At 42.3% G+C, this 24,572-nt stretch overlaps 1 protein-coding gene across 7 annotated transcripts in view; it reads right to left on the bottom strand.

The window, feature by feature from the left end:
• The window catches only part of MCF2L2 (MCF.2 cell line derived transforming sequence-like 2), a 197,943-nt gene that overhangs the window by 124,266 nt on the left and 49,105 nt on the right, over positions 1-24,572 (bottom strand). For all 7 annotated transcript variants that reach the window (XM_076341284.1, XM_076341286.1, XM_076341282.1 and 4 more), the window contains exons 3-6: positions 20,367-20,481; positions 11,752-11,842; positions 10,392-10,511; positions 4,211-4,327 (exon numbers count right to left, since the gene is read on the bottom strand). In XM_076341284.1, the coding sequence (XP_076197399.1) occupies positions 4,211-4,327; positions 10,392-10,511; positions 11,752-11,842; positions 20,367-20,481 (443 nt within the window). The remainder of the gene's footprint in view (positions 1-4,210; positions 4,328-10,391; positions 10,512-11,751; positions 11,843-20,366; positions 20,482-24,572) is intronic.

Raw genomic sequence — 24,572 nt, 5'->3', positions numbered from 1 at the left:
AAGCCCCTCTGGTATGGAGGAGGATGGTTGAAATATAAATATGGGGAGGCCTGGCAGGTCGATTATATCACACTCCCACAAACCCGCCAAGGCAAGCGCCACGTGCTTACAATGGTGGAGGCAACCACCGGATGGCTGGAAACATATCCCGTGCTCCATGCCACTGCCCGGAACACTATCCTGGGCCTTGAAAAGCAAGTCCTATGGTGACATGGCACCCCAGAAAGAATTGAGTCAGACAACGGGACTCATTTCCGAAACAACCTTATAGACACCTGGGCCAAAGAGCACGGCATTGAGTGGGTGTATCACATCCCCTATCATGCACTAGCCTCCAGGAAAATTGAACAATACAATGGACTGTTAAAGACTATGCTGAGAGCAATGGGTGGCGGGATGTTCAAACATTGGGTTACACATTTAGCAAAGGCCACCTGGTTAGTCAACACTAGGGGATCTGCCAATCGAGCTGGCCCTGCCCAGTCAGAATTTTTACGTACTGTAGATGGGAATAAAGTCCCTGTAGTGCACATAAAAAATATGTTGGGGAAAACAGTTTGTGTTATTCCTGCTTTGGGCAAAGGCAAACCCATCCGTGGGATTGTTTTTGCTCAAGGACCTGGGTGCACTTGGTGGATAATGCGGAAGGATGGGGAAGTCCGATGTGTACCTCAAGGGGATTTGACTTTGGGTGAGAATAGCCAATGATCTGAATTATGTGATGTTAAGTACTAATTATAGTTATAATAGTTATACTAATAATACACAGATATACTAATAATACTAATAATATTATATGCCATACTAATGTTATTACAATAAGAATCACCCAGACTAATGAAGAATAACTTCAGTGAAACCAAGCAAAGCACAGTGATGATGGTACCAGAACTGACTTCAACATGAAACAACCCAACACCACATACCATCTCCATTTTTCCTGCCCTGGAAGATTATTATGACAGATGGAGCCCGAAGTCATGGACTAAATGAACTCACCAAACGTTTTAGAGGAATAGCCCACAGACTAAGGGAATGATATCTCTGTATGTGTGTGTGTATATATATAGAAAAAAAGGGGGTGGTGATTAATGAAAGTGTACTGGAAAATATGAGACTTGAGCATGACGCAGATGGTATAGAATAAGGGGTGGATATTGTCCTGGTTTCGGCAGGGATAGAGTTAATTTCTTTCCGAGTAGCTGGTACAGTGCTGTGTTTTGGATTTAGGATGAGAACAAAGTTGATAACCACCGATGTTTTAGTTGTTGCTAGGTAGTGCTTACACTAGTCAAGGACTTTCTAGTTTTCCATGCTCTACTGACTGAGAAGGCAGGAGGTGCACAAGAAGCTGGGAGGGGGCACAGCCAAACTGGCCAAAGAAACATTCCATACCATGTGACATCATGCTCAGTACATAAACTGGGGAAAGCTGGCCGGGGGGGCCGCTGCTCGGGGACTGGCTGGGCATCGGTCGGCGGGTGGTGAGCAATTGCATTGTGCATCACTTGCTTTGTGTATTATTATTATTATCATATTATTATTATCATATTATTATTATTATTTTATTTCAATTATTAAGCTGTTTTTATCTCAACCCACGAGTTTTTCTCACTTGTGCTCTTCCAATTCTCTCCCCCATCCCACCGGGTGGGGGGAGTGAGCGAGCGGCTGCGTGGTGCTCAGCTGCCGACTGAGGTTAAACCACGACACCACCCAATGGTTTGAGCCAGTCAACAGCACTAGGGATGCTCTTACACCCAAACACTATATAGTTGTTGCAAGTCGCATTCTCTTCTCCAGCAATGATGGGAATTCCTCATTTGCAACCATGACAGTTAAAATTATGCTGTGTGCTCAGTGAAAAACAAACTGGAGGTAGATCATCATTCAAAAGGTGCAGAGAGAAATTACATTCCACATATGTGATCTGAAACATGCCCCAGATGAGGCAATGCTAGCAGGGTTCATAGCCTTCTTCCCTTTTTTCCCATAAATTCATGCCTACTTTCAACACAAGCAGTACAGACCCACATATGCTCTGGCTTCGTGCTTAGCAGCTGTAGCCTGCTGTTCTCAGCGCTGAAACCACTGGATTAAAGTTGGCTGAAATGTCACTGCAACACAGATAGAGCCATGCATGCCAAAGGCTATTTACTAAAAGCCAACAATGTACTCTGTGGGCAAGAAAGCTCATAGATTCCTAGCCATTCAAGATAAGATAAGAAAGCAGAAACAAAGAACAATGCAGTGAGATTGCTGTGTCACTACCACTTAGCAACAGTTTAAAGCTGTTTCAGAAAAAAAAGCACTGGCAGGACAAGATATGAGAACACTAAAAGAAGCAGCAAAGGGGATGAAGACAGTAGCTCAGCAAGACTGAAAGTCCAGCTGTTTCAAGGTGCCATGGAGGCTAACACTTCCCTGATGACAACTTATCCAGCAGAGATTCCTTGGCTGACTGCACCATGAGCTTATCAGTGTTTCACCTAATAGTATGCTTGCCCCCACACTCTCTTGTGTGTACGAGCAATAAATTGTTTCCTATACCTAAGTTATGTCTGTGGGGTTTTTGTCAAGTCTCTGTGCTTGGTAAAAGTTTTTCAAACAAATTTAACCAGAAGATCTGAGGATTACAGAGCCACGCTCACCTCAAATCTTGCCTCACTTTTATTTGCATATTTTACCAAACTATATATTCATGCTTTATGTAAAATCCTGTCATTAAGAAACAATACAAGCTTTCTTATGCCTCTTTTTACTTCCCTTCCTCATTTTTCAAGCCTTTAGCTGTTTGAAAGCTCATACAGATGATTCCTTCAGACTCACCCCTCCTGCAAGGACAGTTTCATATTTTTGATACTTTCAACATGTAAACCTATTCACCTATCTCAATCCTAACCTCACTGTAGTCAACACAGCTATAAATGTAGCAAACCAGTGTTAGAGGAAATTCAGATTCTGTGTTTGCATATTTAGAAGCCTAAAATATTTGGAGGTTCTCAAGGAGAGCAAAATTTAATTTTGTATGGACAGTAAAGCACAGAAAATCATAGTGGGAAAGTGACAAAAGTGATTTGACTTAACAAAGCTACCTCAGAAAAGCTCTTTTTCTGAGTGTTAGACCTAACTTGCAGGTCGGCAGCAGGCTCAAACCCAGGGCTGCTCAGAACGCTGCAAAACATTGGGGCTACTTAGATGTGAGCTCTAACATATCAGTCTTGCAAGTAGACCCACAAAGACAGATGCAAATGTTGCATACAGTCTCCAGGAAATTAATTAATTTTCCAGGATCAGGACCCAGCTTTGCCTGTTTTTGCTTATATAGGATGAGACAATATTTTGGCTGCTGATGTGCCAGAGTTTGGGATCTGGTTTTTGCAAACGGTCACCTTTTCTAGGCACCATAATGAATTGTTTACATTCAACCAAAAAAGGGAACAAACAAACCTGTAACAAGTTTCCTCAAAGGCAACAGAATAAGTCTTTCTGCCTTCCTACAATCATTAACTCTTATAGAATAGAATCATAGAATCATTAAGGTTGGAAGAGACCTCTGAGATCATCGAGTCCAACCGTCAACCCAACACCACCATGCCCACTAAACCATGTCCCTAAGCGCCTCATCTACACGTCTTTTAAATACTTCCAGGGATGGGGACTCAACCACTTCCCTGGGCAGCCTGTTCCAATGTTTAACCACTCTTCTTTGGTTACTTAAAGTAAGACCCATCTGGAGTGCATGTTTACATAGCACAGAAATGGAAACAAAGGTAAATAAAATCTAGTGTCTTGAGTATTTTTCTTCTCTTAAAAACATGGACATAATTAATCATTAAAGATTCTTGGCCTTTGATTCAGTAAAGTGCTAAAGCATATGTTCAACATCAACCATGAGCTAAAGGCCTATGAATCTCATCAATTATTCAAAAGCTAAGAATGTGCCAAAGGGCCTTGCTGAGTAAGAATACTATGACACTGTTAGGCCCTAGTCCAGGTCAACAGCGAGAGACAGATTACCACTTCTATTACAGACTTTTGGGGAATTTGCCTTTCTCTATTTGAGTCATGGATTTCCTCTTTCCATGAATCCCTAGCAGAATCTGTAGGCTGAAATGCAGCTGAAGAGTTACTACTTCACAGTTGCTCTACATTTGTCATCTGGACAATTCTGGGTGTAGACATGTATAAGAACACCACCAATACTCACAGTTCGGTGATGTATCCACTGACTGTGGCCATACTCCAGGGTTCCTCCCAGCTCCCGGGTCAGCTGACTTTTGTCAATATAGCCATGAAGATCAGACACAGAATTTAACATGATGATCTGAAACGAATCCAAACACAATGGACTGAGAGAAATAACAAGCCCTTTGAACCATTATTCCTAGGATCTGGGTTTGCCTTAAACATACATGACCAAACTGCAGTTCCACCATAGGCAGTAAGTTCTCATTATGTATTTGTTCATGCAGTAGCCACAGTTTATTTCCACTAGATTCTGCCTTCTCAACATGTACATGGCCATTCTTGAACTAACTGTAATTTGACATCATCTTGCTCCTTGCTAGGCTGAGGATGCAATCATTTTGCATATGCATCAAGAGCAAAAGTATGGTATTTACAATGTTCACGCAAACTTCCATCAAATAAAGTCTATATTTTCTAGATAACTGTTATTTACAGAGAAATGGAGGAGTAGGCAGGTTAAACAGCTTCCTCAACACCAACCACTTGATCCAGGGAAGTGCTGAAATGAGACCACCAAGAATAGATTTTCCTTCCAGTTGCATAATTTTTATGGCACTGTATGTCCACTGAGTTCACTGGCATTATTCCGTTTTAAACCATGATGAAAGAGAGAGACAAACCTAAATCCATTTTCTTACTTTAAAGAGTCTCCTTACCACTAGACCTGCTTAATGAAAGCAAAAGATTTGCATTCAGCTTCAGGTAAGCAGTATTACCTTTCGGCTACCACTGTAAATCTGGCAACAAAAGTGGCTATTACACAAATAACATAAATGTATTCAATTATGCCTTGTTGTTCTAACAGCTAGAAAATACACTATGATTTCAGCAACAGAAAAACAAGATGTTGAGCATAAATGACTAGAAATTTTAAGCCTTAGACTTTAATATGTCAAGTGTATTACTTCACTCTGCTGTTTAAATAAAGGATAACTGGCTACGCCTGTTCGCAGGCTCCAAGGGAGCATGGTAAGTACACTTGCAAGCACTATGGACAATGAGATGAGCACAGATGTATGGAGGCAAGAGGATGTATATTCTAGGCTGATAGTGCTCTAAGAAAAGCCTTGAGAACAAACCTGAACAGGTTTTTAGCTGATCTTTGTTACAGAATCATTCTAGAATAATTCAGGTTGGCAGTAACCTCAGGTCTCTAGTCCAACTTCTTTCTCAAAGCTGGGTCAGCTGTGAGATCAAACCAGGTTGCTCAGGGCTTTATCCACTTGGGTCTTAAAAACCTCCAAGGATTGAGACCGTACAACCTCTTTAGGCAGTCTGGTCCACTGCCTGATTATCTCTGTAGTGAAAAAGTTCTTCCTTATATCAAGTCAGAAGTGCTCTTGTTTCACTTTATGTCAGTTATCTCTTGTCCTACAAAGCATGCGCAACCTGGCTGAATGCTCTCAGTAACCTGCTTGGAGGGACTGGAAAGCTGCTGTTATGTCATATTAAACCTCCCAAGCCTCCCCTTTGCCAGGCTAGACAAGCCCAGTTCCCTCAGCATCTCCTTATAGAGCATATGCTCCAAGCCCTGACCTTCTTGATGGCTCTCTGTTGAGCTCACTCCAGATTAGTATATTTCTCGTATTGGGGGAACCAAACCTGGACAGGGTATTCTCAGTGAGATCTAATGAGAGCCAAGTAAAAGGGGATAATTGCTTGTCTCAATCTGCTGGCTATGCTCCTGTTAGTACTGTAGCTGTTAATGCAGGATGCTGATAGCTTCCTTTGCTGCCAGTGCACACTTCTGGCTCACATACAGCTTGCTGTCTACCAAGTTCCCAGGTCCTTTTCAGCAGAGTTGCTCTCCAGACAGTCAGGCTGCAGCCTGTATTGTTGTCAACAATACAACACTGTTGTGCTGTTGGGAGGGAAAAACATGGGTTCTTCCTTCTTGAGGAAGGAAGTCCTTCCAGAAGGAAGGCCTTCCCAGTTGCAGGACTTTGCATTTGTCCGTTTTGTATTTCATAATATGCTGGTCAGCCCATTCCTTGAGCTTATGTTCCAGTGGCCCTGTCTTTGAGTGTACCAACTGCTCCTCCCAATTTAGGGTTGTCTGCAAACTTGATGACAGTGCACCCCGTTGACTCTTCCAGGTCATTGATAAAGTTGTTAAACAGGGCAGGTCCCAGCAGATATCACTAAACCACTCGTTGCCCACCTCCAGGTAGAGTATGACCCATTAACCATTACTCTCTGAGCCCAATTATGCAACTAGTTTTTAAATCCATCTAGTTGTCCACCCATCCAGACTTTAACATCCTAACTTGGATACAAGAATATTGTGGGAGACACATCTGGTCCCATGGACCTGTATGGGTTGAATATTCTCAAGTAGTCCCTGACTCAATTCTTTTTCACTTCGAGCAGTTCATCTTCTCCTTGAATCCTACTTCTAAACACAGAGGCCAGGAAACCTTGTTGGTGAAGAAACTGAGGCAAAGAAAGCACAAGGTACCTCAGCCAAAGCTAAAGGGAAAACTGTTCCCTGAATGTGTTACCAAACGCTGTTTTGTTATGATCAAAGCCAGAAAACTCAAAAACTAGGTCATCTTGGAGTAGCCTCAGACTGGAACATGAAGTCTGTGCACTACTTCTGAATTGCAAATCACCTTTGAGAAAGTAAGCCTTAACTGCTTTGTAGCTCTTCGCCATCAGAGATGTTGCTAATAAGTTGGACATCTTTTGATACTCCAAACTTCACTGAAACTACAGAGGAACACTGTCATGCACTTTTCTTTTAGGAAGATGTTAGTTTTAACCTTATACACTCAGCATGAGCCACAAAGCAAACCTATTAATATTGCCAGCTATGGTGCTACCCAACAGGGGATGAGTCTTTGCCTTGCAGGCATCTCTGCAGGAGAAAGCCTAGGAGCAATCTAACATCCATCTAAGAAACCAATCTCACAGTGCATTAGCATCTCCCATACTTCTTCCCAGACTGCAGACAGCCACATTCAGTAAGATGGAGAATACAAGAGAGAAGCAGTTTAGAAGAGGAGGGCCTGCATAAGCAGGTCAGCACAGAACAGAGCTGTGGTGGGGTTGCTTCATGATGGGTTAGGCCATCTGAAAGAAGTCACAGTCTACAAAGGACAAAGAAGTGCCTGCTATAGACAGATTATTCAGCCTTTTGTGTATACTATGAAGATGCTTTAATTCCCTTCCCATGATGGGAGGTTCCTTAGGTAAATCTCTGGGTGTTCCTTTTGAATTCGCACATTTCATCTCAGATGAATATTCAATATTCAAAATATCTCCAATATTTCTGTACCTTGCTCCTGGATAATGATATTTAATCAAATAACTATCCCAATAGAGATTTACCTCAGGAGGTTTTATTAACCACATTCGTATGTCAATAAGTGTGCTTGTTTTGGCTGGGGGAGAGTTAATTTTCCTTATAGTAGCTAGTATGGGGCTATGTTTTGGATTTGTGCTGGAAACAGTGTTGATAACACAGGGAGGTTTTACTTACTGCTGAGCAGTGCTTACACAGAGTCAAGGCCTCTTCTGCTTCTTACCCCACCCCACCAGCCAGTAGGCTGGGGGTGCACGAGAAGCTGGGAGGGGGCACAGCCGGGACAGCCGACCCCAACTGACCAAAGGGATATTCCATACCATATGACGCCATGCTCAGCATATAAGGCTGCGGGAAGAAGAAGGAAGGGGGGGACGTTTGGAGTGATGGTGTTTGTCTTCCCAAGTAACCATTATGGAGCCCTGCTTTCCTGGAGATGGCTGAACACCTGCCTGCCCAATGGGAAGCAGTGAATGAATTCCTTGTTTTGCTTTGCCTGCGCGCGCAGCTTTTGCTTTACCTATTAAACTGTCTTTACCTCAACCCACAAGTTTTCTCACTTTTCTGATTCTCTCCCCCATCTAATTGTGGGGGAGTGAGCGAGCGGCTGTGCGGGGCTTAGTTGCCGGCTGGGGTTAAACCACAACAGTAAGTCAGATAAATCCTGCATTTCCTTATTGTGTCTGATTTATTATTTCAGCTTCTATTTCCTTCTCCTGTTTGATCTTCTGGCTTCTGCTCAATCCAGTGTTGATTTAACCCAGCAAATCTATTTCAATGAACATATTTGCAGTCTGATAGCTCAGATAAATGGTTTAACAAACGTTTCCTTAACAAATGCATGCCATATTCCTGAAGCTCCTTTTGAATGCTCATGTTCTGGCTCTGACTCACTTATAGTTGTGATAGGAAATGCAACTCATCCATGGCCCATTTATGACATTAATGTCATAGTGCCAAATGCACAACATGAACAACCAACCTGCAAACAATTTAAAGAATGATGTTGGTATTAAAGACGGGTACTGATATCTAATTCCTTGAGTAAGGGTATCTCCCACGGGACAAGAACTCTCTAGCCCTGTTCTCATGCTTGGCATGTAGGATGCTATTTTCAACGGGGACAAATAGATGTTGCTCTCAGTAACCCACCTGTTCTGAAATTGGGCTACAAAGGGGCATGCCCAGATTATCTTTTTAGGATGGGCTGCAAACACAGCTGAAAGGCCCCTCCAGAGAGCACGGCAGACCCCAGGAACTTAGAACACCTTTAGCACAACCCTAAGCAACTTACAATAGCATCAGGTGTACGTGGACAGACTATATATAAATCTGACAGGCTGTCTGCAGATATCTGGGCAGGAGGCAGCAGATCTAGCAGCAAGCATATCACGCTCTTAGTTTTCATAAGACTACTCTCTAAGAGCTCTGTGGACATACCTAAGATGACTCAAAATTTGAATGTCCAAGAAGACCCCAAACTAAACTCATATCTTGATTTTTCTGCCTGTAAGAAAGGTAAGTTACTATTTAATACTTAATGCAGTGCTCGACCCCTGCCTAGAATTAACCTCTCTTCCAACTTTGATAGTTTCAAGTTGGATTTGAAATGCAATGCTGGCGTCAAATAAATTGCTAAAAGTATGGAAGATGCTGAATTGCTAGAAAATGCTAGTCCTTGATGAAGTTGTCTCTTCTCAGGCTGCAGTTGCTGGTACAACAGTTGCTATGGTAACAGATTGTGGCTTATTAAATACAGGAACATCCATTTTTCAAGGTGAAATAAAATTAAAAGATTTTGTTTTGTAATCAAACATACATTTTTACATCAATTTTGCATTTTAATTACCAAAAAGCCACCCTTGCCAAACTACAGTCAATGTTACAATTTAATCGACAATAACCAGATGAACATTCATGGTTCCTATTCTGTATGCATTGTAATAAATGGGCTGCTGTCTCTTACTTCAGCAGAAGTATAAAGTGTCACCTGAACTTCAAACTTAGGTATTGACAGAGCTAGAACTCATTGGAGAGCCATGGGTCTTTTGCAAAACAATATAAAACCACAAGCAAAATCCAAAACAATCATATGAAATCACTCCAGTAAAGTCATTGTGGAACACAGTGTGAGTCTGTTCCAGGATGAAATACCATTAATAATCATCATTTAAGTTTATTTATAAAACACTTTGAAACCACATGCAAACACGCAGCTAGGAACAACTCCCAAAAGAGCTCTCAGAATAATCTAAAACTTAAACTTTTTCAGGATTGATAACCTGCTTCAAATCACATTCTTAGCAACACGCAGCATATGCCAAGTGCATATAAAAAGAAGTAAAAACCAGACTTTGAATCTTGAGGGCATGGGGACCATAAAAGTTATTAAGAATAGGCAGTGCTATGCAAGCACTTAACAGGGGCACTGCCAGATTGTCAGCAGTCCCATGGATAATACATAAGATAGTGCAGAATTCAGCCCTAGCCTTTCACTGCTCTGTAGTCCTAAATAATTATGTTTGTCACTGGAGTGAGAAGATCTACCTCTGCCTACATCAGGAGAACAGCTCCACCGAGTTAAGATGTCAATACTTAAAAACCAAGTCACATTTTATAGCTACACTGACTGAACATGTCCGTTAAATACTGTGAAGCATCCACTGGTAATTAACTCTTCGGCATTACTATTATATACACCATACAGACCCAGATCAAAGTCCCCAGCTGCCACTTGCAATCAAATTTCAGTTACTGGGTTATGAGAAATTGCTGACACCTAAGAACTGCAGATGGAGATAAAGAAAACACATGGACAAAAAAAATGCATGCTTACCGGTACCTTCATTTTAAAGTCATCTCGATAGAGTTTAATGCCAATGTCAGCTATTGTCCTTTGGATAAAGCGGGAGGGTCGCAGGACAAACACCAGCTGCAGGTTTCCTGGAAATGCTCCCTGCAGAAATATAGAACTATTAGAAGGCACAACTCTGCCTTACAGGAAGGCCAAGGGAATTTTCAGCCAAGTGTTTCCTAAAGGGGGCAAAGCAGGTAGGACTTACTGAACCTTGCTCAGTCCAGCTGCTAATAATATCAGCTGGTCCATTCAGCACGTGCCCATTGTCACAATCTCCAAAGCCAACAGGAAGACCAGCCCATGGATTTTGCTGCCCAGCCATACATTGCTTTCTGATATGGATTTAGCACAGAGCTCTAAAGTTTCCGCACTAGTCCCTTCCTCCCCCGGATCTGAACCACACCAAGCCCCCTTTGCACTACCACACCATAGATTTTCCCATTTTTTTAGGCTGCAGCCAGTAGAGGGCAAAACTGGCTACCTACAAAAACTGGCTACCCATGTTGGACTTGGTGAAAGAAGCTGGTGGCACAGATAAATTCCCCAGGCTGACCTACCTTCTCACTCTGGAAAGGGTTTTTAATCTTTTTAACCTCACATATTTTTCCCCCCACAGGCACTCAACACATTCATCAGACATGGCCCTGTCTGCAACACCCAGCCTACATCTCTCACGCACTCCTCTGAGCTCATCAGACATAAAAAAAGAACAATTTCCAGAAGAGAGCAGCTAAAAAGAACTGAGAATGAAAAGCAGTTCTGTCTAAATTCCTTGAAAGAACTTAAAGTCACCTTGGTCATCCCTCCATCCTACACCTCTGCGTATAAGCACTTGCTCCTCACACAGCACACGTTCCTGGTAATAGATGTATAAAACCAGCTGCTTTTATTAGCACTGAAAATCAGTGCTTAGCTCTGACTTTTGCAAATGAGATATAATAAGCTATTAAGAGTTTCTGACAGAGATCACTTACTACCACGCAGTCCCTTGGGATCTGTTTCTTTCATAAGCAGGCCACATCATCACTCCTCAGTGCAGAGAAGGGTACCTCTGTTATTCTCTTCTAGGAACCAACTTCAAATTACCAGAATTTATATTGCAGTCAACCCAGCAAATAAGGAATTTGCCCTAATTCAGCAGTAAACAAGACTGTGTAATTTGTTACTGCAGCTTCCTCCCTCTCTTATTTAACACTCATGAGCTTCAGGGCAGGGGAGAATCTGCATCCACAGCCAGAAAATGGGAGCTAAAAATGAGCACATGAGACTGTATCCTGTGCTGAAGCTTCAGCAGATAATTTTAATTTCTAGAAGATAAATAACAAAAGCAAGCACTTACTGCTATCCGTGTCAGGGATGCCTTGACCGTGCTCCATTTGTCCCGTCGTCTGTCTATGATGATGATGAATCCGATGCTGGCAGCCTCCAGACTGCAAAACAGATGAAATAAGTATGCTGGGTTACATGGAGATAGTCCCGTTCCAAGGAAGTGTACTGCAGCAAAACACAGCCTCCGTCAGATCACCCTCTAAGCCCGTTATGAAAATGCAACGTACAGTGGAAAGAATGAATATTTGGCAGAAATTCACATGAAAATGAAAGCCGGCAAATTTTCTCTTTCCAGCGTAAGGCTAGCAGCTTACACAAAACATGAATATTTTATCTGCTAAATCTCAGCTGCTATGCTACTCTGCTGCCAAATCTAGGTGATATGAATAGTTCAGGATCACGAATTACACTGTGCTGTATTGAAGGCAAAAACCTCAGATCTTGTTTTCTCTGCAAAATAATTCAAGTTATTAGACACCCCACTTCAGTCTTCATTCTCTAAGTATGCTGACATCTGACAGGGGCAGTTCGCTCCAGGGAGTCAGTATCTCCCTACTGTCACCACCTTGCCTGTATACACAATGCCCCAGGAATTCTGGTAGACAAAGCAGGAATGGAAGAGTTCTTTCTTGCCAACCACAAACTGGTTCTAGGGTTGCAAGTCATGCAAAAGTATCCTTTTAACATATTGACTAGAATAACAGTTACTGTTCCTTCTCAGTACTTTTCAAGGAGAATCTATGAGGCACTGATTTGGTGCTCCATCCCATCTATGTAGACCTCATAAATACCCCATCCTCTCTCTCTCTCAAAAATCCCACTTTGGTGTGCAGGGCTTCAGTGGGACTGTGCTCTACTCTCTGCCTTCCAAGAGTGCTCAGAGTTGGAGAGAAGTCCTTGGAAGCTAATAAGCACACACTGAGAAAAATCTCTAGAAACTTCATTATAGCAGGATGGCTCAGTCATCTCTGGACAAACCAGAGGCGGGCAGAAAGAGTATAAATGTTGTCATAATCAAAGGACATACTACAATCAAACATCTCATTACAGATTAAGATCAAGAGAAATTGTATAAAACATTTCCTTCATCCCTTTTCCATTGTTCACACAAGAAGCATCCCAGGAACACCATTTTCATGGGTCACTTTGTGCAAACTCATGTCAATAATCCACTGAAGAGCACCAACAATACCAACTCTGAGCTTCTGCTGCAGCTCTGCAGGATCAAGAACAGCAACCTGGAAGCCAGTGTTGTGCAAATCTGGGATGCCATGCAAGTGTTCCTAATAGTTCATGCTGGTACTGGAAAAATTCCCTGAATTTCCCACTTTGATATTTTTTACGGCATTCCTCTGAGAATTACGAAATTCAATGGATCTTTCCTCTTAAGTAGTGCAACATGCAGCTCTTTATGCAGAGGACAGAAAATGTGTTTGCAGCAGTGCCTCTCAAGCACAGGGAAGATAATTCACCAGTTTCTCCTTTTATATATATACAAATATATGCATACCCTTCAATAGCCGAACAAGTGTTTCAAGGAAAAAAATGCCCAGCGTGGTATCTACGTGTTTGCTCTAGACATTAGGAAAATCAGAAGAAGGCAACAAAGAAATTGTGTGTATTGCAGATTGTTACAGAAAGAGTGTGAGAAACTAAACACAAAAGTCTCAACCTGGGAGCTTCCTAACTTACCCAAAACTCTGCATTGGTTTTATCAAACTGCTTCTGCTGATTGGGACCAAAAATTGCTTTGGAATTCTGGTAGGCATGAAAGGCCTGGGCAAATCAGCCTCAGCCTCCAGACCACCAGGTAGCATCTCTGTGGACAGGGTGCCTGTCCTGCCTAATGGAGACACATAGGATGAGGTCAGGCTTTTTCTCTCTGCCTTGACAACCGATGTTGCTGCATTACAGGTGAAGTGCCAGGAATTCTGGCTACATCTCAAACAGAGAAGGTTGGGGTAAACTTGCTGATAGTTTGGGAAATCAAAAGGAGCACAAAGCCATGTGTCATTTTCCTCCTTTGCTTGTGTGATACATGTCCAAAAAATCTTTTTGTTTAGTAATTTGCTAAGAAATATTTAGGTCACTACAGAAAGAAAACAACTGCTAGAAATTGTAGGGTGCAAACGCATTCAGGAGTCAAAAGGAAAAGGAAAAGTGGTTTTTTCCTTCTCTGTTCCCATTTAATACCCCTGGCATCTCACTCCAGGCAGAATGCTGGGGTGGTGTGAACCTCCACTCCTCAGCATCAGAGCTGCATCCACCCTGGGCACAGTGGTCTGCCAATCCCTGTGCCAACAACAGCCCCGGTTACTCCATTTACTACAGATGGAGAACCTGGAAACGACAAGCCTCCAATCCTTCAGTTAATACAATCACCACCCCAAAAGGCAAAAAAGCCATTGAGAAGCTGTCAAATAGAAACACACTCTAAAAACCAGCTCATGTGGGTTGCACCCAGTCCCCTGGCCTACGGAACAGGAGACCATCCAGTCAACACTAACTGCTGTCTGACCATTCAGTCCACAGATAATTGGCTTGTTAAAGATAGGATCATAGTCATTAACAAATACTTGAAAACTCCTCTACATACTATCCACCAGTTCAGACTAATCCAGAATAAATCCAGAATAAACATTTGATACTGATAATATTAACAGTTGTCACAATCCAGTGGTCCTAAAAACAATCCCAGCACCCTCGCTGGCCTCTTGTTAAAGCACAGACTCAAGCATGCTCTGGCTCCATACAGGTAGAGGTTAGCTCTTCTATTTGCAGTTCTTCAAATGACCAGAGAAGTGAGTAATCACAAGATGCGTGTCCCACTTAGGTTTCTTTGCTCTTGCAGGGAACAGGATTTGATCCAAATGGCTGGTTAACCAGAACAAATAAAAAAAAAAAAAAATGCTTGTCGTGACTAATTATTCCAATAGAAAAATGTTACAATTCAACATCCATGTTGCTTACAGTGTGTTATTGAAACTGGTCTATTGTTTAGAACGTTATTAGTAATATAGTGAGATATGAAGGGGGAATTAAGCCAATGAAATTCTCTTTGCAACAGTTACATGTTTAGATGACCTTGGAAAAGGCTGTCTCTTTAATACGCTTTATGTATTTTTGACAGCCGTGTTAATCTTTGAGAACCGTGTTAAAGCAGGAAGATGGGAATGTAAGAGGACATAATTTGAATCCAACGGATCACCAAAATATGGCCTCTACTCCAAAGAAACAGAGAATATATATTGTAATCAGCATCTAATTATGTTTTCAGCTCAGACTCACGCAACCAATTTGTAGCTGCTGAATATCTCTCAGACAATAATTGGACACACAGAATCAGGTTCAAATCTGATGCAGTTCCATTGAAACCACTGATTTATAACAAAATGACCAACAAAGTAGGTGTATTAGCTGAAGTTAACATAATGCCAATGTTGGTCTAAAGAAATCTATCATTCAAGTAATATCAAGTTAATAAAAATGAGAAAAATCTGTTCTTTGCAAAATTTATGATGTAGTTAAACCACAAGTAACTATATCCATAAGCACCATATTCACCCAAGCTGACTGCACATAGAAATTGCCTTGTTTTGCCCATCTGCATGGTTTGAGAGGCTGACTAAAGGCTTTCTAAAAGGAGTATACCTGGAGGATGGGAGGCCTAAAAAGATTCAGAATCAGACCCTTATAATCTCACCTTGGTGAGCAAACTGCAATGGAAGTAACTGACAAGACAGCATCCGCCAAAAGCAACAAGTACAACTGCGAGTTAAACAAACACAAAAGTATTTCTGCCAAGTAAAACTTGCCTCTGTGCCTCAGACTAACTCTTAAGTCCCATTTTTAAAAGTCCCTCAAACACGTAGATCAGAAGTCACTTAAAAAGAGACCTTTCCTGTCTTTTCAAGTACCTGTCCATGATTGAGCAGTTCATTTTTTCAGACGATCTTCTGCATGGGGATTTGTAACAGCACAAAAGCATCCAGGCATCAGATGCAACAAGAAAAATTAAATTCATAGGTAATAGGAACAGGAGCTTATGAAATACAGATAAAGCCAAGAAAATGCAAGAAAAGCAGCAAAGGAATTTTCTCATGAAATTAGCCTTGGCAAGAACGGTCATGGGGGTGGGGAGAGCTGGGAATAGCAAACATATGGGAATAGAAACACTGCTTATCAGTTGCCACTGCAAATCACAGTGTTGCAGGCCAGTTAAAGAGACAGACTGAGGAAATGAAAGATGAAATAGATACTTATATAATGACTTGGATTTAAATATAAGAAAAGAGCAAAGGAGAGCAAAACACCACTGGGTGTGCAGTCTAGCTATGGTGGGGCGCTACTCGCAGCTCTCTCCCTCCAAGACTGAGTGTAGTAGCTGCAGCTGGCTGGCAAAGACAAAACCTGCCAACCAGCTGTGCCTGGCACGTGGGGCTGAGGGGGACAGCACAGCCAGAACACTTTATTACACAAATAGCGCAGGTACAATCCTAGCTGCAGAAGAATACAAAGAACAAGCCAAGGCATGAAATTTGAAAGAGATTTGGCAGGGTAAAATGAGAATCAGGCCGTTAAGCAAAAAATTGAGTTACCTATTGCAGTATATATCATTTACAACATTGAACTTATTACATTGTCTGAGATGAAATGGGTAAAAAATGGAGAATAGACTTAAAAATTACACAATCTGAAGAAGGAGGAAAACAGTGGCAAGAGAAGATGAGAAAACCACATGCTGCTAGAAAGCAGAGCAGCTGAGCAGAGCACAGAAGAAAATATAGGACAATATCTACATCACTCAAAATCACTCTGGCAGACTCCACAAAGGCAAGCAGCAAAGAAACCATTCAGAGATACACCTCTAAATCTTGGCTGCTGCAGGTTGATGGATGCAACACAACAAGGGTCTAGGCAAGAGAGGTACCTTTGCACAACAGAAAACTCAAAATTGGCCTCTAACCCTGACACAAAGCTAGACCTCAGCCTTCTGCAATGTTATTCCCTGCTTTTCACCTTGATGTTCACTGAGATAAGACAACGGTATTTGTATGTCTTTTTTAATTTTTTTTTTTTTTTTTACTAGATAGGGCTGATTTAAGACCTAAATTTAGCCAGGGAAACAGAGAGAGTGTCAGCAAGTGATCCTATTTCAGTCAGCAAGCCAAAAGGAAAGGCCATACCAAGGTCTGAATGTCATTTGGCACTAAGGGATGCATGCAGGCAAACAGCCGTGGAAAGAAGCCTAGCCAAGATGGCAGCACCAGCGCAAGTGGATGTACAGCTGAGAAACCCCACTCCTGTGTGTATCCAGAGGAAGGGAGTTCATTTAAAAACACACACACATGCACTCTATCAATGTTTTCTCAGTGTCAGTACTGTAATATCTCTACCCTTATTATGGAAATGCATTGGGGTTTCTCCAGTTCTCTGAAAAGAGGGCTTTGAAGACAATCCTGCACAGCAGATAAACATCAAGCTTACCTCCAAATCAAATTCTGGCATATTTGCCTAGATCTACAGATGTCTGGCAGAGAGGTTCCCTTTCCCTGAATGCAATGCGTGCAATCAGTGGAGCTGTTCCATCCTCAGCTCTGAATTCAGGTCAGCCCTCAAACACTGATTTGAGGAGGCCAGGAGATGTTGAATTTCCTGACCTCTTTTGGAAGGAGAGAAGGGCACCTGTTTATCAAAGTAGTTGATCCATGTCAATTGGAAGAGAAGGGAATTCCAGCCATGGAATAAAGCAAGCAAAAAACGGGCTTTCTAGCCCTATACATTGTAAATGTGCATGCATAGAGGTATGCATGTGCATACACCATGTTACTCAATGTTTGTGGATGTGTATGTATGTAGACCCTTTTGGTGGACCACTCTTGTGAGCCAGTGTTGAACCAGGGGGAAAATTAATCAGATTACAAAAGTCTCACTGGACTGATCTTCCATCCTGGAAAGTAGTTAATGTTTTAAAGCCCAGAAGTGCAAGGTTTACTTACAGCCCACCCCAAAATACTGTGGTATGCCACAGCTGGTAAAGCAAATTTGCTCAGCAATGTCAAAGACAAGTGCATGCCTGTGCATCTGAATAACAACATTTGCTGTCTATCTTTATCTTTTCAATATCCTGTCATACGGGCACAGAATATCAATCATTCCAGAGGGACTTAGAAAGTTACTAACTCACTAAATGATGTCATCTGCAATCGTAGATCTTATCTCTACAACTAGCATGAACCTTATTCCACAGGATACGTAGAAACAGACACTACAAAAGACAGATATTCTCTCTACATTTGCCTGAGAAATGATGCTGATTTCTCCGGTTCGCTGAGCTATGAACAAGGAAGTATTTTTTATGATAAACAGGGTGAACTGCTTTTCAAACTATACTTCATCTCACCTGATTCATAGCCATACCCTTTGTAACTCCACAAGAGCTAGAGACTATTCTCTTCTCTTAGTCACTTTGTTTGATACCTGCACATCTTCCTTGAGAATTAAAATAAAAGGTGAACTACTAGCAGTGAAATAACACGTACAGGAATGCTGTCGTAATACACACAGTAGTATGCAGTACAGTAGTGCTGATGAAAGTAACACATGCAGTCCCTTTATTGCTTGCTGAGGTGTATGACAGAGACACTCTCTGTGCATGGATCAGCCAACTGCAGATTAACAAGGCTCTGCTACACCCAAACAGGTCCACTACTTATGCCACATTAAGATTGTACTTCATATACTTATGTCATAAATCACACAACCAAAGCTTGCTGCTCAGGTTCTTCCTCTTCTAAATTAATACCTTTGTCCCTCACCATCTACATAAGGGTGGCAAGTTTCAAACAGTGACTCAAGAAATGCTGTCAATCTTTCTAAAAGCACTGCAACAATGACTAGCTAACTCCCTGGAAAACTCACATCCCTACAGAGTTATCTATGATTGAACCTAAGGGTCAAACCAATGTGCTGGTATGCAGAAAATGTAGGTTCAAACCCCAGCCTGTCACTAACCTTGAACAGGTCATTTAAATCAAACTGAATAATCACTTACTCAACACAAGGTTTGGTGAGCCTGTCTGTAGTGCAAGATATTACTTACACATACCTCATCATCTGTAAAATAGGCGTATTGCAGCTCTCCTGACGTACAAAGTTTTGAAACTTAATTCATCATTCTTTGCACATTGTTCTGGGATTCCTCAGGGTAAGAGAAAACACAAAACTGATAAACTAAATCAAAGCAAAGGTCCATCTAGCCCAATACCCTGTCTCCAGTGTTGGTAGGTAGTGGATACTGAGGCAAAAGCAGAAGGAAAGTGAGAAGGACAATCTTTCTCTTGGTATATTCTCCCAAGTCCCAGCATTAAGGAACATATGGATTTCTTCAGCCAGAGTTTGCATCTGAGCCATTGTGTTCAGGTGCCATTGATGGGGCTATCCTTCATGAATTTGGCTAATTTCTTCTGAACCCATCTTTACTTTTGGCTTTCACACAGGCCAAAGAAACATAAAGCATTTCTGTCTATCACATTGACAATGTAACCTGCTAGTTCCCCAACATGTGACATTACTGGGAATCACCCACCAGCATACCAAATACAAAGAACTGGAAAACTACTTCTGTGTTTTCCTCAGCTACTCTTGCTGTTTTATTAACCCTGAAGCTGGTCATCCTCCCAGTCCTGAAGCTAGTGAAGAAATACAAAAGACAGAGTTTCTCCTGGCAGAACAAAAGCCCTACAGAGTAGAGTGAAACAATGAAGCTGTTAAGTTCATAGTGTGTGGTTTCTCTCAGCTTGCTTTGGCAACTCACTATGGGGAATACATGTAGGTGGAGCTGGAAAACTTCTTACTCAAACTTGAAGGAGGCACGTTTTCCCCTCATCATCCTCTAAGCACCTTTATATGCAAGACCACAGGAAATAATAAATCCCTGCTGTGCTTCTAACTAGCACAAACAGCCATGGTCCAGAGACAGGGTCAGGGGACTGAAAAAATATTAAGCTCTCTTTTTGGATAAACAAAAAGTAATTCAGCAGCCATGCCTTAGCGCATTTCCTCAGAGCAGTGGAAGTGAGTTTGTTTCACTATCCTTGCAGAGCTGCAGGCAAACAGCAAGGAAAACATCCTAGCTGTGGAGCAATCACCCAATAAACGAAGCATCAGAAAGCACATGGTGCTTGCCAGAATCCTGTCAACAGAGCACCTAGCTTGCTTTTGCAGAAAAGAGAAAGCTTGCTCAGAAAGATGCAGTCGGAGAGTAAGTAGTAACAGGACCTATATAAGTATGGCTCTTTCCAGATGCAACCCTTCCCTTGTTACATCCAGTGCCCCTGAGAGTTTTCACAAGTGGCCCCTCTTAGCCCCCTTTTGATCTGCTATCTTTACTGCTGCTCCTCAGATCTACACCCCCTCCCACCCAGTTCAAGCCCTGAACGGAAAACCTGTCCCGTGTGAAGCTTTCTTTCCCGTGCAAATGATGTAAGTGGTTCCTAGGGCCTCCTGTCCATAGGAAAGTTTCATACTCACTGGATGGATGCAGAGTCACTGGTACATCCTGGTAGCACCACTAAAAGCAGTGAGCCACTGAGGAAGCAAAGCTCTCTAGGAAACCAACCTCACCTGGGAATGCTGGTTAGATATGTGACCACATTCAGAAAATCTTCATCAGGTATGTCACTGAATCCTGCAAATTCTGGAAAGGTTATAATCGGTGCCCCATCCTTCCCTCTTCCTCCTGCAAAAGAGAGGTTGTAAAGATTAGAGGGTGACTTTATGCCTTTGGACAGACTGGTCAGTACTCAAATGGGAAATGGCATATCCCTCATTGAAAAGCACCTAGATCCAGTACACGTGATCAGCTTCCCATTTGATATTATAACTCACTGTAGTTTCGTTACCTCAGTTTACTCCAGATGAGATTCTAGCCTCTGTTGTTTATTCTCAGCTTTTTCATTAACCTTCTGCATAATTCTGATTAAGTGCTTTCTTTGGTTCTTTGTTTTCCATTTCCAACTAATTTCTTGTGATAATATTACAACATTTCCCTATGTATAGGTACAGCACTCTCTGATTCCTTCTAGACATTAAAGGAAATGAAGCAATAGAGCATACAAGCGTTGAATACACACATATAACCCATGACACAGGCCTAGGACCAATCCAGTCTTAAGTCTTTCCTTAACAAAAAAACTGCTCAAAGTGCATGGAGTATTCAATCAATGAGTTTTGCTCTTGTCGTGTTTATTTGCATCAAACCTCCGTTAAATAGGACAGGAAGGTCATAAGCAGCAAGGTCAAGAAGAGTCCCTGTCTGAGGGACTCCCTAATCCAAACAGCAGTATTCAAACTCTGGTAGAACTATGGGAAGCATGGAGCTGAGTCCCTTATAACCCAGCAGCCTTTACAGTTCTCCTGACACAATGCTCAGATCTAGGAGATGTTGTACACAGCACAAACCCTGTTTACTTGCAGGACCAATCCTAACTTGGTTCTGCTAATAAATCTGTGCGTCACTCAAACCACACAGAAGTTAATAGGAGTTTTCTCACCAGCTTGGACTCAGAGCCAAGCACAGACTAATGAGGCACTAGCACATAAAGGAATACGATGAAACAAAGCGTTTGTTAACGGGAATCTTATTGCTTAGTGCTGCTTAGGACATTAAGGACGTGCTTTTCCCTGAGTCTTTCTCCTTCCTCTGCAATCTCTAAGCCTATTTTTTGCACTAGGCTGAGGAATTCTCTACAAAACCGATACTGACCCTAGTCCTGCAGCACACAGTTTTCCTAGTCATTTATCACCCGCAGAAGATTCTTGTCCAAGGAATAGCCATGCTCTGGGTTTCCCCTTAGTGAAGGGTAAGCTGTGAGAGGGAGACAGAAAATTACCTTCCTGAAGGAAAATATCCAATAAATTACCCCATCAGTATGGGAGAAAACAGAGACTCAGGGAAAAAAAATTAGTCCTCATTCCTCAAAAGTACCCTCTAAATCCCCATAAATGAACCCTGTTTCCAGCCTGCTCCCATAGACCATTGCCTTTCCCTGCTGATAACCACAGCTGATGCCACAAACCAGCTGCTCCTGCTCCTGTTTTGGTGGTTATTGCAGAGGTGCACCAGTAGTTCCTAGCTATTTCTGTGTAGAGTGGTCAGTCCCTTGCTAGTTCTGATCCTGCCTCTTTCCAACGCTCCCAGGCTCAGTTGGATTATTTAAGGTCCCTTCTGAGCTGTCCAGCCATGGAGAGCTGGGACGCTGAGGAACACAATGTTTGCATAAGGTAAAAGTGAGAGGTCTAGAAAATCAGAATTTTGAACAAGGAAACCCTTTTCCTTCTTGACATCTGGTGACATGGTGACTTTGTCAGGACACTACCATTAGCCCCTATTTTCCTTTCTGAAGGTTGATTATTGCTTTAATTACATCTGAAAATGACTCAGTTGTGTTAGATCATCTACTAAACTCACCCTGCTAGGGAGAAAACAGGCCTACAGAGATTCAAAAGGCTTTCAGCCAAAATGCAAAGAAGGAATACTATCATTCACACTGCACTGAATTGGATTTCAAATGCTGAGCAGAGCCACGGCCTCCACATTGATCTCCACATTGGCCTTGGGATAAGGCCAAATGCTGATGCATGGCGGCTTGATCTCAGGGCACTCTAGCTGCACTATCTGCAGTCAGCAGTGACATAGAATATGCTGTCATGCAAATTTAGTCAGACTTTCCCCAGACTGTTTGCTGCACTCTAGAGGCCAGGAACGCCAACCAGCAGGTACCCAGTTAGGATGGTTTGTTGCAGATTCTTAGTGACATCTTCTGGACACAAACAGTAACGGCCAGAAAAATGAAATGGTAAGCTTGTCTGCTCTGTCTCTTCTTGCAGAGTTCAATACATGCCAAGGTATTTCATAGTTGGTATCTTGTATACATTCACATGGTTCCTGGGCACCACGCTTTCCCATTCACGTATCAGATATGTGAAGATACTCTAAACGGGGGAGATGTAGTAACCTGGAATATTTTGGTTTGAAGCAGCAATATTTGCCCCTGGAGGATAAGATAAAGATTCCCCTGGATCCCCTCCTTCAACACCTGATAGTTTACCTGCAGTTATTCTCAAGATTTGTTTAAACTACAAGTTTCACATGGCACTTCTAATGCTCCTGCTGACCAGGGTCTCTTTGCGTCCCTTTTATCTTCTCTTTCTCTTGCATCCATATTCATACATGTGCTCTTCTTCCTCTGGCCTCTTTTCCCCGAGCTAGATGAGGCAGGCTGATGACGCACTGTATGCATGTGGGTGTGTATTTTTGTCACAGGATCTTCTCCTATAAAAAGCCATCCAAGGAATGAATGTAAGCAGACTGAACACTCTCTTCTTCCCTTCACCACTGGCAACAAATCTAGAAGGACACTTAGGAGCAGTTGCATGCTCAGTCTGAGGCTAAGAGCCTTGCTAAGGGTCAGCGACTCTAAGAGTCAGCTCCTTGCCACTGACTAGGCCACGCACCCTTAACAGCTCTTGGGCTCCATTTCATTCTCCAAGGTGATGGTAGCACTTCCTGCTGCAACCAAAACAGAAGAATGCTCAGAAGGTTCTTAAATACAGCTATGTTTCAGACAGGGAAATAAACAAGGAAACCCTCAGTTCCTGCCATACCATGAAATTAGGGTGAAGTTTGAGGAGTTTTGTGATCAGAAATTGTTAAGTACTATGACAAGGAGAGAAAGCAGGAATGTCTGAAGTGTTGGGTGACAAGTAATAACACAAATATGTTAGGAATGGGTTGTTCCTGCCCATGTATCTGAACCTTGAGCAGTAGTTGAGTTACAAGGGAAAACGATCCATATGCATTTATCCATAGATCTAGCAACGTAACAAGAGTGGATGTTAAGGGATGTAAGGGAAGCTCCTTATATACCAAGGGTGTCTGGAAAACACTCTCCTCTGGATGAGAGAGCAGTTCCACACATCTAAATGTTAATGCCATTTTTTTTCTTGACACTAAACCAGGATTTGCTGCAGTATGCAAATTTCTGCAGAATGTGAATTGACAAGTTGCAGCCCTTTTTTTCTGGGCCATCAACCTTGCTTTCTAGGGAGTTGCCACTAGGTTTCTTCCAGTCCTTGAAAGATTTTAACTGGCTACTCAACGTCTTGGAAGGGCAGAGAGCACAAACTAAAAAACAACAGGGACAGTCTTCAGTCTGTTCCACAGCCATAAGGACTAAGTGCATCTAAATGCACGGAATTTGGCCCCAAGGAGTCCGGCACTTGCTGGGACTGTGCGTAACCCCCACACTCCTGGGCATCACTTGTGAAAAGAGTCTAATTGCTGAACAGAAAGTTTTACAATCCATCATAAGTAAGGCAGATAGCGACAGAACAGCTCCAGCAGCTCCACAGAAGGCCAAAAGAGAAGAATAGTCCTCAAGAAGAAAAAAAAGACATTTTAAGTAGAAAGTGAGGGCAGGAGGAGGGAGACAGAAAAGAAGTGCTGAACAGAGTAAGCCACATGAACACAGCACAAAGCTGAGAGGGTTACATTACAGCTACCTGAGGCACATCTGCTCTATTCAGCAGTGTCTGTGCAGCAAGATAAGGGGGCCCAAGGACTGCCAGGAGCAAAGGAGCTTGACGAAAAGCCAGAGCAACATGAGGCACGAACTGAGCTAAAGAGCCCCATGGGAGAAGCGAGCAATAACTTGACTTTAGTGCAGTCAGAAGGAGAAACAAAGATACACTGAAAAATAGGTATCAGGAGCATGGCCATGCCTAGCAGCTGTCTTCATGCAACAGGCCCCTGTCTTGCTGACTTGCAGC

This window comes from Aptenodytes patagonicus, chromosome 6 (genome assembly GCF_965638725.1).
Source record: "Aptenodytes patagonicus chromosome 6, bAptPat1.pri.cur, whole genome shotgun sequence".
NCBI lineage: Eukaryota > Metazoa > Chordata > Aves > Sphenisciformes > Spheniscidae > Aptenodytes > Aptenodytes patagonicus.
The sequence above is the reverse complement of the archived record's forward strand: the minus strand, read 5'-3'. Positions and strand labels throughout refer to the sequence as shown.